Source organism: Diorhabda carinulata, chromosome 10, assembly GCF_026250575.1.
Source record: "Diorhabda carinulata isolate Delta chromosome 10, icDioCari1.1, whole genome shotgun sequence".
Taxonomy (NCBI): domain Eukaryota; kingdom Metazoa; phylum Arthropoda; class Insecta; order Coleoptera; family Chrysomelidae; genus Diorhabda; species Diorhabda carinulata.
Window position 1 is genome coordinate 6,903,788 of NC_079469.1, and position 17,300 is coordinate 6,921,087.

The 17,300-nt window shown below is 32.5% G+C and overlaps 1 protein-coding gene across 2 annotated transcripts; it reads left to right on the forward strand.

The window, feature by feature from the left end:
• The first annotated feature begins 4,091 nt into the window (after positions 1 to 4,091).
• On the forward strand, positions 4,092 to 16,215 carry LOC130898478 (transient receptor potential channel pyrexia). 2 transcript variants are annotated; one of them, XM_057807815.1, is made up of 3 exons: positions 4,092 to 4,591; positions 7,514 to 9,863; positions 11,084 to 16,215. In XM_057807815.1, the coding sequence occupies exons 2-3, from the start codon at positions 7,518 to 7,520 to the stop codon at positions 11,249 to 11,251; spliced, it is 2,514 nt and encodes an 837-aa protein (XP_057663798.1). In that variant the 5' UTR covers positions 4,092 to 4,591; positions 7,514 to 7,517; the 3' UTR covers positions 11,252 to 16,215. The 2 variants fall into 2 exon arrangements, with proteins under 2 accessions (XP_057663798.1, XP_057663796.1); XM_057807813.1 differs by having other exon boundaries at positions 7,514 to 16,215.
• Positions 16,216 to 17,300: the final 1,085 nt, after the last annotated feature.

The following is a 17,300-nucleotide window of genomic DNA, read 5'->3' on the forward strand; positions in this document are numbered from 1 at the left end:
TGTTGACAGTTCTAAGGTTCTTACGCCATGGTCTTCGTTTTTTTTCCTGGACCTCTTCCAAATATATTTTGCCTCACAGTAGCAATACATATCTGGATTTGTTTCGCATTATTTTTACTAATATCTTCGTCAAGATCAAGGACTCAACTCCATAAAACAGGATAGATAAGACGTAAAAAATTGAAAATGTGCGAAAACTTCACCTGGAAACTATAACGCTTGCAGGACAAGGAGCCGAAAAATAATGCTTAAACATGAACCAACTGCTTCATGTTTTAATTCCCGATAATTTGATCCCTAAAAGCCTCTATACCTGTCCACATCGTCCTTATATATTTAAACAATAGGACTCATGGTTTTAACCAAAAATGATTCATGAAAAACTTTTTAGAAGACCACATCAGAGAAAATGGAGGGCATTCAGAAAAAAGTCTTGCAGCAAAACTTTCAGGATTAATTCTAATTTTATGGTAGATACTATTTCATTTAGTTTTCAATAATTCTTTGGTAACAACTCGTATTAAATTTATTAAAAAGAGTTAATACCACTATCCGAAGTGAATGGATTATATTTTCAATAAACGGATTCTATTATTTGGATCAATTCTCTATCTGATTGTGATTTTGGATCTCCCAAAACCCCATATCGTTTTAAATAAGCCCTTGAAGGACCAGTATATCTCTGACCTTTAACAGGTTGATCCCCAACTAAAATTGATAAACTTTTTCCTGGGCCCAACATTTTTTTTTGTTTTTACACTCCATATGAGGTGTGGATTCAAGTTAAAATTTATTTGAAATAAAAAGTGCGAAGAAATGATGTTTTTTGTGTGCGTCCATAGGCCCGCTATGAGCCAGAGGGAAAGTTAATCACTAAAACTTTCCCCAGGACCCATGGTCCGTACACAAAAAACATCATTTTTTGCACTTTTAATTAGAAATAAATCTTTTCATTATATTTCTTTAAAGGTACACCTCAATTGCAGCATAGAAAACCAAAATTTTGTTTGCTTTTCTATTCTTTAAACGATGATTTATGCTTTTAATGAAGTATACAAAAACAAAAATGTTTTATGAAGGATATTATATAATGAAGGTAATTTAGAGGTAGCACAAATTAAAAATTTTAATCAAATATTATTTGAATTATTTGAGGAAAACAAAAAAATATATAATAAGTAAGTTTTTTTGTTTTACAATGGAGTTAAAAGTCATGAAAAAAAATCAAACCTAACCGTAGGATAATATTTCAAGGACCCAGGACTGTCCATCCAAACCGTAAAATATATTTAAATACGGTCCTTTGTGACACGGAGTCATATATTTAATACTTTCTTCTATAGCTTCTATAAGTGGAAGCTGTTCCGATTGAGAAAGAGAGAATGGTAACATTTCTTTATCGTTCGGTTCTGCGCTTTCTCAAGCATGCGCAGTATACATAAAGTATCTCGAATTAGAGGTAGGGACGTTCCTTTCATACCAACTGTCCATATAGGAGTATTACATATATGCGCGGAGTAGATTCGGAATCAAATTCGTCGTGAGGTCTATAGAAGTGGGGCTGAACGTGTTAAACGATCTGGAATATCAAAGAAATCACCAGGCCGAGATGGCTTAGAATGAAAGTTATCTAATCCTCGTTTATAATAGTGCCAAGGTCTTTATATTGTTTGACTCTTGTATTGGAACTTGATTGATATAGAGATGCCTTCCTGTCATCGTATTTTTATTTTTTGTCTTTTTGACATTGATATTGCTGACAATGTGTCATCTTCATATATGATGTTATTTACCCCGTATCCATTTAGTAGTATACCTTTTTCTGTTTCATATAGGGCTTCGCTGAATATCCGCTCGAGTACTACTCGAAGATCATATGCAGCTTTGACGGACTCCTCTCATTATTTTCCTTTTTCCATGAGTTCTCCTTCGATTCTAAGGTTTGGATTGGTTCCAGTAGGGGAACAGCATTGATGGTATAAATATCATGGTGCTGTTTATTCCCAACTGAAAAGTCCTATGCAAAACACGGTTAAGTCCTTTGTAACAAACTTTTCAATTAAGAATAAACATTTAAAGTAAGAAAATATTAGATAATTTTGATTATATCTTTATTATACATCCATATAGCCTCCTCTAGTAGCAATTTTGGTAAGAGCCGTGTTACAGGAAAAATTTGATAGACCCGTTTTTGCAAAGTTGTTTATATTAGAAAAACACATTTAAAAGGAAAAGTTCAAAAATGAAAATTTTATTGTTTACAAGATATTTTAGTTAACATAAATTATCTATTTTGATTAGTTCAGTATTATCGTCATATAAAATGGAAATTCCGAGGGTTATTTGTGCGATTGTTACTTTTGAATTTCTATCAAATTAATCGAAATTCAAACGACTTTGTAAAACCAAATCCCATAACGAGGTTCCACAAATACAACCGCCACCATGTATTGTATAAACATAATAATGACCATAAGTATAATTAGTTTAAATTCTAGGAATTTCACTTTTAATTTTTTATTGCAACTTATATAAACAATACCGTATGTGTAACGAATTTCCCATATTTTTATTCAAGGACTCGTCCATCGAATATATTATGTATGTAATTCAGAGGTGTAACATGTAATTGGACCATTGTACCTGACATCATAGATTGTAGCATCCGCTATTTTAATGAACTGCATATAATTATGTTTTATAACGATAAACAAATATTTTAATGTTCGTTATTATACTATATTAGAGACATACTAAAATCTAAATTGTTTTTTTTATTCCTGTATCGGACAAGTAGCTTCAGGACTAGTTTATGGTTTTTTATTATCAAACAGACCCGGACTGAGCATGTTTGCAATCGCGGAGGAAGGCTCTTTCATCAATTTCATCAATGAAGAATTCTTAATCAGTGAAAACAGTGTAAATTCAGCTCAATCCTTTTTTTAAAGAAATATCTAAAAGTTTTGACGACAAATCTCGATCGACAGCTAAAAACCTCGTTTATGTCTTTTGTTCTCAAGATACCGTGGACAGCTATGCAAATAAACGATGAAGTTCTTAACAGAACAAATGCGGTTCATGAGTTGGTAGATAACATTAAATGTAGGAAAATAGCTTATTTAGGACACATAATGCGTGATAGCCGGTTTAGTATCCTCCAGTTGATTATCATGGGCAAAGTTGAAGGTCTTAGAGGAATTAGAAGGAAACAAGCTTCTTGGTTGAAGAATATTAGAGAAGCAGGACAGATCTTGGTGCTTGTTATAGACAATTCCTTGGAATGAGAGTTACATATTGCCTCCTTATCTAAAAAATTAAGTTCCTCCTGTTTTGCGCTGAGATCAGTTTCTAAAGAACTGAACTTATCCACCTCCTTAACAGATTATTATACCTTTTTTGAGTCCCATCTCCGATATGCCCTGGGGTACGTGTGGTGCGACTAAATTTGAGCGAATCTTCAAACTACAAAAGAGATCCGTTACAGATTTACTCGGACTAAACAGCCTAATTCGTAAGCACGCTTCTCCAATTACAGAAAGATCGTCTCACGGCTATCAACATAGGAACGCGGAGCACGATCTTTACCTACCTATTCTACCTTCATAATTGGTCCAGGGCTCAATTCAAAAAAATGCACAATCACTTGCCAATTGAAATGAAATCGATATCATCGAAAGTGCCTTCTACTCTAAACGACTTCTAATAATAATATTTAATTCCGGACATGCTGCATACTGGTTTCATTTTGCTATAGACTTATATACTATTGTCACCAATTACTATTACCTATAATTTTGTTACTCATTGTGGTTTTCTTGTGTATATTGAAATATTATTGTATTTGTATCTTTATTTAGTTATTTTTATGTTTGTTTTTTAGTTTTTACAAGCTTTTGTCTACAAATTGTAACAATTTTTTGACAATAAAGCATTTCTCTGTCTCTCTCTTCCTTTTCTTCAAAATATGACCTCACGACTATTCACTTTAAGAAATGAACAATTTTTATATACATAATGTTAGTTAAAATAAGTACAGTCCGTCACTGCGTTAAAGAACTTCATAGAAAAACGTATACATAACAGAATCGCTTGTGGTACCTGCAAGAGTGTCATCAGTATCATCGGATCAGATATGGTGGTACCCTTTTACTTTTGATTTAAGCAACACTGCCGTATAAGTGTGAACACTTACGGTATAATAAAATCTACCAACAGTAGTTTTAATTAAAGATTCCCCTCTCCGTCATCTTCAAAAAGAGAGAGAATGTCTTTAGTGGAATGGCAATTTAGTAATTTGCGTTATTCGCAGTTACTTTGACTTGACGACCTACGCGAATGTTTGAATGTCTTTTTACCGGGCCAAAGGTTTTTCCATTATTTTTGTTATAAAAGCGGAATAAAACCCATGGATTTGACAAAGGATACCGACCATTACATCCGGAAGTATATTTTCAATTGATTGAATTTGCAACTACTAAACATCAATGATAATTATGGGAACCGTAGGAATGTCGAGAGTTAAGTGTTTTGATGTTGGGATATTTTTATTGTGCCAATCAAGTTGAGTCTAACTACCTATTTATTATTGACGGTGAGTTCATTTTTGCTAATTTTCCATACACTTTTTCTTCATATCAGACAATAGGTTAATGAATAGATTACAATATGAAGTTAATATTAAAGAAATAATTAATTTCATTTGTTATGGTAAAATCAGAATAAAATTATAGCTTTATACAATTGTTTTCGAAGGTTTTTTGCAAAATATTCCTTTTTACTAGAGCCAAAAGAAACAGTCGAAATCAGTAGATTAACAGAAATTTGATAATAATAATTATTCAACTAAAAACAAAAATCTAAATAAAAAAATAGGAGTCTACATTTTAAAAAAAAATTATGAAGTATTAAATTTCATAAAATAACTTTTACTTGCACTTTTTGCTAAAAAATGGATGAAAAATATGACGCGAAAATATGCTAGTAAATAGAGATCATAAATATGCAGCAAATGGAGGTTAATTATTACGAGGTATGATTAAAAAATACGCGGAAATATTTTATTGAAAAAAAATAAAATTTGATTGATATTATTCAAGATATAGCTAGTAAAATACTTATACTAAAGTTAAATCCATTACTTTGATCACTTATGTTGTGAACTTAGCTTACATGATGCCAAATCCGGTGTATAAGGCGGATATTGGCATACAAGAAGACTAATATCGAGCAAAAACTCGCGAATGAAAAGCAAAATTTGGCACTCATCTCATTTGCATATTAATATGCTTTGTAGGGTACAAATTTTGAGTTTTTCACTAACCTATCGTATAGTGAATTATCTGAACAAATAGGTTTTTCTAGTTCCTGTACATTTTGACCGATTCTCGTCTTATCTAACGCATTTCCAGTTACTGAATTATTAACAATTTTTAATGCTTGTCTTAACACATGATCGTATAGACATACCATAATAGATACATGTGATTGCTTCTATAAAACATTCATTCGCCTCGTTTATTAATAAAAAAAAAGCTTCTGTAAGCGATGGACCGCGTAAAGATAAAGGTTAGCATAAAAAACTTTCAAGAGGATATTAAAAATAAATACTTCTTCTTCTTCCTCTTATAATAGGTGTATCGCTTGTTCTTCTTCGATATCTTTTGGTTTTTGTATTCCTGGCTTTGTTTCTAACGTATTGTCTTCATTGTGGGTCTGATTGTTGCTTTGTAAATTCCTACCTATGTTTCTTATCTTAGGTGTTTATTCCGCCAATGACTAGTTCTCCTTTTATCTCGTTTTCTACGTCTCAATAACTAGTTATGGCAATTCCAAGGTATTTGAATTTCATTTTCTGTTGTATTATTTGATCTTCTAGTTCTAATTTGCATCCAATGGGCTCTTTGGATGTCGTAATGTATAACTGTTTTTTCAGTCGAAATATTCATAGTCACAGTCTCAAAAAAATACTTTATCGGAAATATACGTTGTAATATTGTCTGAAAAAATGTGAATAAATATGAATTATGGGAGATGAAATTGAAAAAAATAAAAAAACAATAATATGGATTAGTAGTTAATTAAAATTCCTGGAGGTAGTAAAATCGACATTCTACGAATACTTGCCTATTTTCTAGGCAATGTTTGAGGTGAAAAATGTTGTCGTTAGATTACTATTACGTGATTTTGATATTGATTAGGCTATTTGAAACCATTGTCGTTTTGGCGAGTATCCATGTTTGCAAGCAGTGGAAGGGACAAGACAGACAACAAAAATTCATAGTGCCTTGTAATTAAAGTATTTTATTCTGTATATATGTGAAGAAATCTTCCTTTTTTTGAATGTTAACAAATATTTTCCCATGAAATGAAAAAAAATTGATTGATAAGTGACCCAAAACTGAAAAAATAACAGTTATGAGAAACTTTTTAGAAAAATTGAATCTATAGGGAAAAAATTGCAATCAATTTAGATGAATTTGGGATAATAACCCATTTTCAGGTGAAAAGGAGAAAGGTTTTTTTCAAATGGGCATGCAGGTGAGGTTATTACGAATAAGTAGAATTTTCCAGAATATCTCAATTTTGGAAGAAATGAGACAGTTATTTGTACAAGATGACGAGTTCATATCCGGAAAATGGAGTTAAACTACATGAAATATTTATTTACCACAAAACTGCTACAGAAATGGCGATGCTGAAGAGGGCCTTGATTGATTCTCGAGATATTTGCAAACATGAAAATTTCACTTCGATTTTCGCAAAAACTCTAGTTAGGCGAAAACCAGTTTTCCAGACTTTCGTGGAAAATTCTTCCTGGAACAGGTTTTTCTCCTTTCTACTATAAATTATCAGGTTCTTTTAAAGATTATTTATTTATTGATAACTTAAATTTTATCTCAATTCAAACAGAGATTGTCTTTTTTAATCGTTTTTAATTTCATTAAACGATTTATTCGTTTTTTTTTCAGAATGCAATGCAATTACAAACATTTTGTTCGTGATGTCATTTTCTAATATTGCCCTACTTTAAAATTTCCTCAGTTCATTGCCACGATATTATGCATTAATCTTAGGCAGTTTGTTTATAAATTAAATACGTTTAATTCATACTCTGTGATTATAATAAAATTATATAATAAATATACTTGGAATTTGTTTATAAACAATATCATTAAAACATGACTGCTTAATGAATTGACGAAAAAAAATGGTTGATATATAGTTGTTTTCAATAAAAAATCGAAATATTTTCAACGTTTCTAATAATTAGAACTATATAAATTGATGTTTTTTCTCGCATTGCATTCCACGTTATATTCCTTTCTATAAGAATTAAGGGGCGGATTTTCTATTTAATTTTAGTAATAATGATTTTTTTCGTCATCATCTGTCTTGATTTTAGGCCTCCTTCAATTGAAATTTCGTTTAAAAACAGACGTTTCGACAAAATTGATATTTTTATAAATACCCAAGAAATTACTGGAAGCTTTATCACTTTTTATTGTTGTTGTAGGGAAATGGTTTCGGCTTCAGAAAACCATTCATACTTCGGGATGGACAACTACTGTTTTCAAGATTCTAGCTGCAACTCCAAGAGATTAGGTCGATCTGTGAGCGTAAACGTAGACGTAACCAATTTTAACATTTACAGACCTCCCACGTCAGGTACGATACTGAGATGGAGGAAATCCAAAGGCGATCCGCAAAGCATCTTCGAAGAAGAATTACCTTCTGACGATTTCGAATATATGGAGTGCGGACCGTCACCACCGGCCGATCATACGCCTCATATTTACGAGAGTTTCGAAGAATTCTCGACAAGTGCGGATTTATCTGTTCAAATATGTCACGACACCATCAAAATGAATCTGTTAGAGCATATGAAAGTTTCGTCGGGGCGGCATCAATTGTTGGACGATATAGAAAATAAGAAAATTCAAAATATAGAAGATTTGAAAGTTCATTTTAAAGGAGCTTCTAAAGTGGAAGTTAATACGGGATTTCTTTGGGCGGCATTTATGAGAAGGCATGATTTATTACAAGGTTTTTTAGAAATGGGTGCCGATCTTAATTATTACGAACCTATTCAAGGTTTAAGTGCGATACATTTAACATCATTCAGCGGTTGTACAAGCGGTACCCAATTCCTGATATCAAAAGGATGTGACGTAAATGCTTTGTATAAATGTTACACTCCGTTACATTGCGCAGCTTTCGGAGACAGTCCCGAAACGGCTCTGATTCTCCTAAACAATGACGCTAAAGTACAAACACTCACCAACAGTCCTCATAGTTGCCATGAGAGTGTCCTTCATTGCGCGGTTAGAGCAAACGCTATAGCTTGCGTGAAATTGTTCACACAAGAAGGCGCCGACGTAGCTGAATGCGAATCAGGTTTATCTCCAATCCATTTAGCTGCTGATTTAGGTCATCCGCAATGCTTGAAGATCCTTTTAGAACCCAAAAAGTTTAACGTCAATACGAAAACGAAAGATAAGGAACAAACACCGTTACATTTAGCGGCCGAAAGTGGTTACGTGGAATGCATAGAAATTTTGTTAGAACACGGAGCTGATGCAAATATAAGAAATCATAGAGCACAATCACCTCTACATCTAGCAGCTAGAGCACAAGCTTACGACTGTGTAGAAATTTTACTGAGAAAAGGAAACGCTGATCCGAATATGGGGGATTGCGATCAAAGAACGTCCTTACATTGCGCCGTAGGAAAAGCAGCGAGATCTTACGATATCATAGAAATTTTAATGAATTACGGTGCCGATATCAACACTAAAGATCAATATGGATATACTCCTCTACATATAGCAGCTTTAAACGAACTATCTCAATGCGTCGAGGTTTTATTGTATCACGGAGCTGATGTAACTGCTAAATCGAAATTCGGCATGACCGCTTTAGGGATAATAACTAGAAAAACTCCTGCTTCGTTAGCTATGGTAACGCAAAAACTAGATTCCGCCATAACGTTACACCACCATCCAGAATCCTCCAATAGAGAAGTAGAGTTACGTTTAGATTTCAGAGGTATTCTACAATATTGCCATCCGAGAGAAATAAGTTTTTTAAATACATTCGTAGACGAAGGACAGAAAGAAATTCTACTCCATCCGCTTTGTTCGGCTTTTCTCTATTTGAAATGGGAAAAGATACGAAAGTACTACATAGCGCGTATGTTATTTTGTTTTATTTTCGTTTTAAGTTTATCTTTATACGTATTAACAGCTTTAGCGCATAATTGTTACAACCACGGTAAGAATATGAACGATACTCAACCTCAAAACGTTATAGAACTTTGCGAAAAAAAATCCATGATGGGTCATATGTTGAGAAACAATCCTTTTGTGATAGAAATGCAGTGGTTTGTGTTAGTAGGAATAACTTGCTGTGAGATACTTAGAAAAGTGTACGGAATAGCTGGATATCCATCGGTAAGACAGTATTTATCTCATCCGGAAAATATCATAGAATGGACTGTTATTGCGAGCGTTTTCGTTATTTCTTTTATATATACAGGAAGAACTTATACTTGGCAGAATCATGTAGGTGCGTTCGCTGTGCTATTCGGTTGGACTAATTTGATGTTGATGGTGGGACAGTTGCCTATTTTTGGTTCGTACGTTGCTATGTATACTAGAGTTCAAGGGGAATTCGCTAAACTATTACTAGCTTATTCTTGCTTACTTATTGGATTTACTATTAGTTTTTGCGTTATGTTTCCAGATTCGTCGACATTCGCGAATCCTTTTATAGGTTTGATTACAGTAATGGTAATGATGACGGGAGAATTGAATCTAGATCTTCTAGTTGACGATGATCCCGAAGATCCGCCATTTCTTTTAGAAGTAAGTGCTCAAGTCACTTACATATTATTTTTATTATTTGTTACAGTTATTTTAATGAATCTATTAGTAGGTATAGCTGTACACGATATACAAGGTTTACAAAAAACAGCGGGGTTATCAAAATTAGTTAGACAAACTAAATTAATTTCATACATGGAATTAGCTCTTTTCAACGGATATTTACCTCAATATTTGTTAAATTTATTACATTGGACGGCATTAGTATCCCCTAAGGCATACCGAGTGGTTCTAAACGTGAAACCTTTGAATCCGAGGGAAAAAAGGTTACCTAAAGATATACTGAAAGCAGCGCATGATATTGCGAAACAAAGGAAACATTTCGGACATACTATATCGTCTAGAGCTAGCGAAATGGCTTATTCCAAAAAACCCGTTAATAATAATCTAGATCAGAATTCTGAAATTTTAGATTGTCACAGTGTATTGCCGATAATGCAAAGTAAAATTGAGAAAAATGGCGAACAAGTCGAACATCTTAGTAAAGAAATTAGGGAATTGAAAAATCTTGTTGAAGCAAATCAAAAACTTATCGAACAGCTTTTGAATACTATTTTACAAAATAAGAAAAACAGCAAATGTTAATAAAGTAGATAGATATGTATTTAGATATTAGCATACGAACTGGAATGTATACAATATAAAAAAATTAGTTAAAATATTCACTATAAAATACACGATCATAATATCCTGTGCAAATCAATATATTTATCGATCTATTTCATATTTCACTTGTGAAAGATCAATTAGTATAAAGCATCGATTGATTAATTTGACATATTTAAGGTTTGTTCCCAGCTGGAACGGTTATTAGAAGCGTTTATAGATATTTATTCTTGTAACAGTACTTGCTATCAACTAAATATCGAAAACACCATCCCGGAATCGGTTCACAACTCGGTTGGAATCGTTCGTATTACGGTTACTGTCCGGTTGGAACACGTGTAATATCTATTGCGCAGAATCGTCACCGTATCAAGGACGGTTTTTTTATGAGTTGGAACGAACCTTCAATTCAACCTTCGATCATACAGTTACATGGACTGCTCCTTCTTCTATTCTCCCCAGTAAAAGAACAGTAGTAAAACAATCAATGATTATTTTCGATACAGTTTCTTAAAAACGGGCAGTCAATGTTTCAAAAATCCAAAATCAATTATCAAAAGAAAATAGAAAAATACTTTTGAGTCTTTTTGTTTTAGGAATCAATAATAATCGATTTCGATTGCTTGGATTTAATAGAACACATTTCTGATTTTTTTAAAGAGCTTTCTACGTTTACGTGCGAATGCGCTAAAGCATGGAACCAAGTTGCAAATTTTCCATGGTTCATTAACTACTATATTGTAAACACAGCTAAAATGAGCTAAGAAAAGTGAATATGGAGAGCCTATAGAACAATTAAAATAACTTTTAATTCTTCTTGTAAAAAAATCTAAAACCATTGACAAATTATACAAATATTGAAAACTGTTTTGGAGTCAATAAAAGCAGACGGTGCCTCATAAATAATGTTCTATTCCAATGTCAACTTGGTTTATTTAATAATCATACAATGAAAAAGCCTTGATATTCGAAGTATAGCCTATCGTATTCTATGGTTTGAGCCCAACGATCAGCAAGCTTTTGAGACCTTGGTGAGATCATTATTTGGGATTAGATGCAAAAAATTGTCACAGTGCATTTTCATTACTTTCTCTGGATACCACTAAATCAATTGATCTCATTTCGCGTAACTTTTGAAATGATTTTGAAGTTCACTAAATCTTCATAATTCCACCAGACACAAGACTTTTCGCTCGAATCGACTTGTATTTGCGACAGGTTCTGGTAATTTTCTTGTGTCTAACAACTGATTTTTCATGTTCGGGTTATTTAGATAAATCCATTCTTCATCGGAAATAACAAAGCGTCTAATAAAACAATCATCTTTCGGAAGGGAAAGGAGCTGTTTCGCTTGAATCTCGATTAATTCCTCTGGCCCTTGTCGATAACTTTCATAGGTCTTATCTAACGATTCTAAATGGTGATGTATGGTATCTTTAGAAGGTCCAAAGGAGTGCGATAATCGGCGAGTATGGTTTGCTACATATTGCACATATTTTCCTTCCTGCTACGGCTGATTTCAACTTTGTTTACATTAATATCTTATCAATATACGAATTTAATGTTTATCGCATTCCATACTATATAGAAAAAAACGATTGAAAGAAAGTGTACAAAGTGTATGTACAAGACGTTAATTCTTTAAGATGTTTAACCAGTTTCTCTACCAAAGTATCATCTAACTGTATGATCTAAAATTTTGAATATTTTGTGACGAAAAGTTGAAAATAAAATATCGATGCCTTAGAGCAGAAATAAGCTGTGAGCGTTTCGGACTACTTTTAGAAAACACGAAGTTTTGATACGTGCATAACTCTAGTAATGAAGCTCAATGCCTTTTGATTTTCAGTAATTTTATGGTCTGTAATCTTTGTAAAAATGTTACAAAAAAACTTTTCTCATTCTGGAATCTCAGTTTTTGCTCTATCGTATCGTATCGTATCGATTTTTAAACTAAGAAACATTCTCATTTATTAGCACTTGTATTAGAATTTCCAAAGTTGAAATCCGCAATCACAGGTCACCTATATTTAGATGGTTCATAACAACGACAAATAGGCGTCATCTATATGTCTAAACTTCAACTACTAAACTGACATATTTGACAAAATACTGGCAAATTCATATTTTAAAAATAGCGCGAAATTTAAATTTTATTTTACGGTAGTTAATACCAAAAACAAGTACTTAATAATACTTTTTTGCTTCAAATAAGTATCAAAATTGCATATTTTTTGGTGTATATTGTTATAAAAATAATGAAATTTCTTATTTCCTAGACATTTTTATATGTTTTTCTTGTTAATTTGTCTTAATTTTAGGTCTTGTCTATTTGAATATTTGAATTTGACGTTTCAACCAAATATTTTGACAAAAACCGAAATAGGTGTATATAATGTATTTAACAGTGATATACAGGGTCCAAAAAATTCGTAGATGACGTGAAAAAAATACTGTCAGAAAAAAAATTCTCATACGTCTCTTCGTTTCTGAGTTATGAGCTCTTAAATTTGCGAAATCAAAACTTATATTGAATATATTTTCTAAATTAACATTAGAATATTATGAAGTTTTAATGGATGATTACGTATGTCCATGAACTGTGTGTTTGACGGAATAAATAATTCTACACTACTATCTGAAGGCCAAGGGCGTCTCATACCTAATGGTTAACAATCCATAGCTTTTACAGGGACAAATTGTACAATCTAAATAGCAAACAAGAATTTTTCAATCGATTTTTTAACAAAAAGATACTCTTTGTTTAACTCAATAAAATGTATGGTTTAGGAGATATGTAGACTTTTAGATCGTTGTACATGCCAAAGAAACTGTTCGCCATAAAGAGACATTCTGGAGAAAATTATCATAAATTGTTATTATTTATTGAAAATAATTATAGGAGGTATTGAAACACAATGTATAATTATTTGGAAAATATACTTAAATATAAGTTCTGATTTCGCAACTTTGAAAGCCTATTAGTCAAAAACAAGGAGTTTTATGAGAAATTTTTTGAATGAACATGAAACAAAATACATTCATATATCAAGAAATGTGTTGTTGACCTTGTCATATTATGTAATTTTATAATGATTTGATTATTCTTTTTTGAATAATTCATGAAATCTCGGAAAAAATACCAACATAAACATATATGTTAATTAAATGTATTGCAATACAAGGACTTGGTTTTTTAAAATAATTTCCAGTTGTTGATTATTTACAAACTATTTTGATAAAGTGCTAAGTAAATATGTGTGTTATTTGTACAATCAAAGTCTTTCCAAGTGGAGAGCTGATGAATTCCTCTATGTATATTTTCTGAAATAAATTAGAAGAGACGTTGCTAACGTGATAAATATGTAAATTTGTATTATTATTCATAATTAGTGATGGATTGACGCCTAGACCCATGAGGTGTAAGACGGCAAAATTTTTGCCAGAAAGATAATCCAATTCAAAAATTGATTTATATTAGTTGTAATGAAAAATTTTTCTATGGAATAAAGACTGAAAAAATAGGTAACTCGACTCAAGATAAAAAATCTTGAGCCAAGAACTTTTTCTCGGTTTGAGTAAATTTTTTGAGTACAAGTTATTTTTCTTTTTCTCAAAATTATTGACTTGGTTCAATATTTTTTTTCGTTGAATGAAGTTAACAGTTTTTTCATCAATTCTAATTCAATCTTCATTAATTAACTTCTTAATCTGTTGATAAGATATAAATTTTTTTATATATCAGTGATAGTCTTTTCCTTGCAATTAATCCTTTACCAGATTATGTTGCTTATGCTACCTATTCTTTTAATTTGGCAGGATTGTGTGTAGTTGAATCGGTTTCAGAAACAGTTGACTTATTTTCTACTTAAAAAGATCAGAATTGAAATGGCTCGAAAGGCATTTGTCAAGTATTCCTCAACGTTTGCAAACAGAAATCTAAAACCTCCACGTCAGAATAGGATTCATTAAATGTTATGTGTGGTCAATACTGCTGTACTTGGACCTTGAAAGTTCAAATGATCAAAAAACTTGAGGCATTTGAGATGTGGCTTTATACACGTCGTTGGGAAATCCTGGTGTAACGTACCCAATTCAAGATTTAATCACAGTTCATAATAACGAATACATAAATACAAGACTATGTTCCATACGAAATATTTTTCAAAAAAAGCTGTCATAATATTTTTGGAAATAGTTACTTTAAATTGTAGGAATATCTTTGGGTTATAATGGGTTAGGAAATGAAACTGGAAGATTTCGCAAATAATTTTTTTGTCGAAAAAATACATTAATAGGAAATAAAAAAGTAGCCATTCGATATACATTTATTTGAAAACTCCATCTGCCAAATGTCCTCTGTAGACATCTATGTATTCATGGAGTCGTGTCTGAAATATCTACATAACTCTTCGCAGCATATCAACAGGTATTGCTGCAATCTCGTCACGAATTCGTTGTTTGAGGGCCGGGATTGTCCTGGGTGGATCAGTTCCAAACTCTTTCGTTTTTAGATAACCCCATAAAAAGAAGTCACAGACAGAATGGTCGGGAGACTGAGAGGGCCAAGCGATATCCACCGTCTTGTTGAAAAATTGTGTTTTCATTAACTGGAAAGCGATGAAGTTTCAAATCATTGCAACGTATTTCTCAGAATTAACAGTAACGGCATTTTCAGCCTCATCTCAAACAAATACGGACCGATGATTCCATTTGCCGACATTGTTGAGGTGTTTCGTGAGGCAAACGAGGGTTCTCCTATACCCAGACCTGTTTTTTGTGCCTCATCATTCATCCACAAATTGTTAATTTGGTCATCAGTTTCTTCCAACCTGGCAAGCGTAACCTCACAAAATCTGAGACGTTGTTGATACTTATCCGGGTGAAGAGATTGAACAACCTGTATTTTATACGGGTGATATCGAGGACCTTTTCACCGATCTGTCACTTATTCGAAGGCGTGTGACGTGACGGACGGTCGATAGACGTGGACTTCCTAACACGGCTTGTCGAACACGTTCGATATTTTCAGGGGTTTGAAGCGTTCTGGCACTACCACCTCTTTTTGTAAACGTCGATCCAGTTTGCTCGAGGTTATTCACCCACGTTTTAATCGCATGGTCTGACAGGTTGGGTACACGGTATGTTAAAATGTCGTCTAAAATCCCGACGCTAAACTCTCGCCATTTTGATAATAAGCCTTGATTGCGTATACGCGGTCCTCACCCGTCCAACGCAGACCTGTGACTGTTTTCCCTACCACATCATCCCGCGCTGCAAGTTCCACCCCAAATCTTCCCGTTTCATTGCCGTTGTAATGAATGAACATAAATCGTCCACATCTATTAGATTTGAAGATCATTTCTTATATTCACAGGATATTATAATCCATTTACAACTAATCTTAAAAGTAGTACAGGACTAATTTCGATAAATGGGCATATAAATACCTACTCTACAAGTTGCCCAAGGACAAGTAAAATAAATCTTGAATTTTTTATGCTTTTTAACTTTTTTTAACCACCATTTGAATTAGCTGTTGATTTATTCAATATTACATATTAAGTTTTGACTTGATAACATGTGTATGCATGAAAATTATTACTTAGATGTATTTTTTTATTTAAAAATTATAAATATTTTAAATAGAAAAGTCATCTTGCCATTGAAAGTGTGATACTAGATCTAGGATTGTTGATGTTTTTTTGAATAAACGTTGTAAACAACATTTTTCTTTGAATTTTGATTCGACAGAATAATTGGTATAACAAATGTACACCTGACAATCCATTTCATACTATAGTGAAATGAAATCTTATTTGCCAAATTTCTAGGGCGAAATATTAAATATTTCATGTAAGTCGTCAACTAAATAGAATAACTCTACTAACATCGCAAACAAGGCATTAGAGTAAAAGAAAAAGCATAATCTGTATTCAGCAAGTATTTAACAGAATTTTTTATTCCCTTAACTCACGTAAAAATTAAGATAAAAAATGATTTAACACATTTTCACTTGAATCATTTCAATACAATTTATATCTTCATAATAATGCCACGTTGCCTGATCGTCGGAAAAGTCGTCGATTGTTGAAAGTTTTGTAATTGTGAGGTTATGTTATTTTGCTTTATTTATGTTACCAAAAGAAATGTTTCAACCGAGTAACCCAGAAGGGCTCTAACGGTATCAAGACATTTTGCATTTGTAGGTCTAGTTCGTGACATCACTGAGTGCCCTAATTGTTTAATTTACCTTCAGTTTATTTTCAAATTTGTTGTGATAAATTTAGATTTCAAAATATCTGGATAATTAGATCGTCCACTTTGGCGCTGTATAAAAGGCAATAATGACTGAAGTGGTTATATTTCTTGGTCCAACTTTCAATTCATTGACCTGCTCACGAATTTGTGGTAAAAGTTCGGGAAAAACAACACGCTTGTCAATTTCTTTTAAGATCGACACATTGAAACGTGGTTGCCTCAAAATGTGTTAAAATATAATACACCATGTATTTTCACTGCGTGCTTGTCTGAAATACGAAAATCTTCACTTTCCTCGGTTTTCTTACGTACAACAAACAGTAAGTTATGAGAACTGTACAAAGATTTAAAATCTTTTAAATTGGGTACTTCCCGATAACACAGCCTTACGAGTTGTTTCCACAAAGTAACCCAGAAGTATTCTAACGGTATTAAGACATTTTGCATTTGTAGGTTTAGTTCATGACGTCACTGAGTGCCCCAATTGTTTAATTTACCTTCAGTTTGTTCTCAAATTAGTTATGATAAATTAAGACTTATAAATATGTGGAT

What these genes read in the sequence shown, in the direction of transcription:
- LOC130898478 (XM_057807813.1), top strand. Translation starts at nt 7,518, where the DNA reads ATGGTTTCGGCTTCAGAAAACCATTCATACTTCGGGATGGACAACTAC.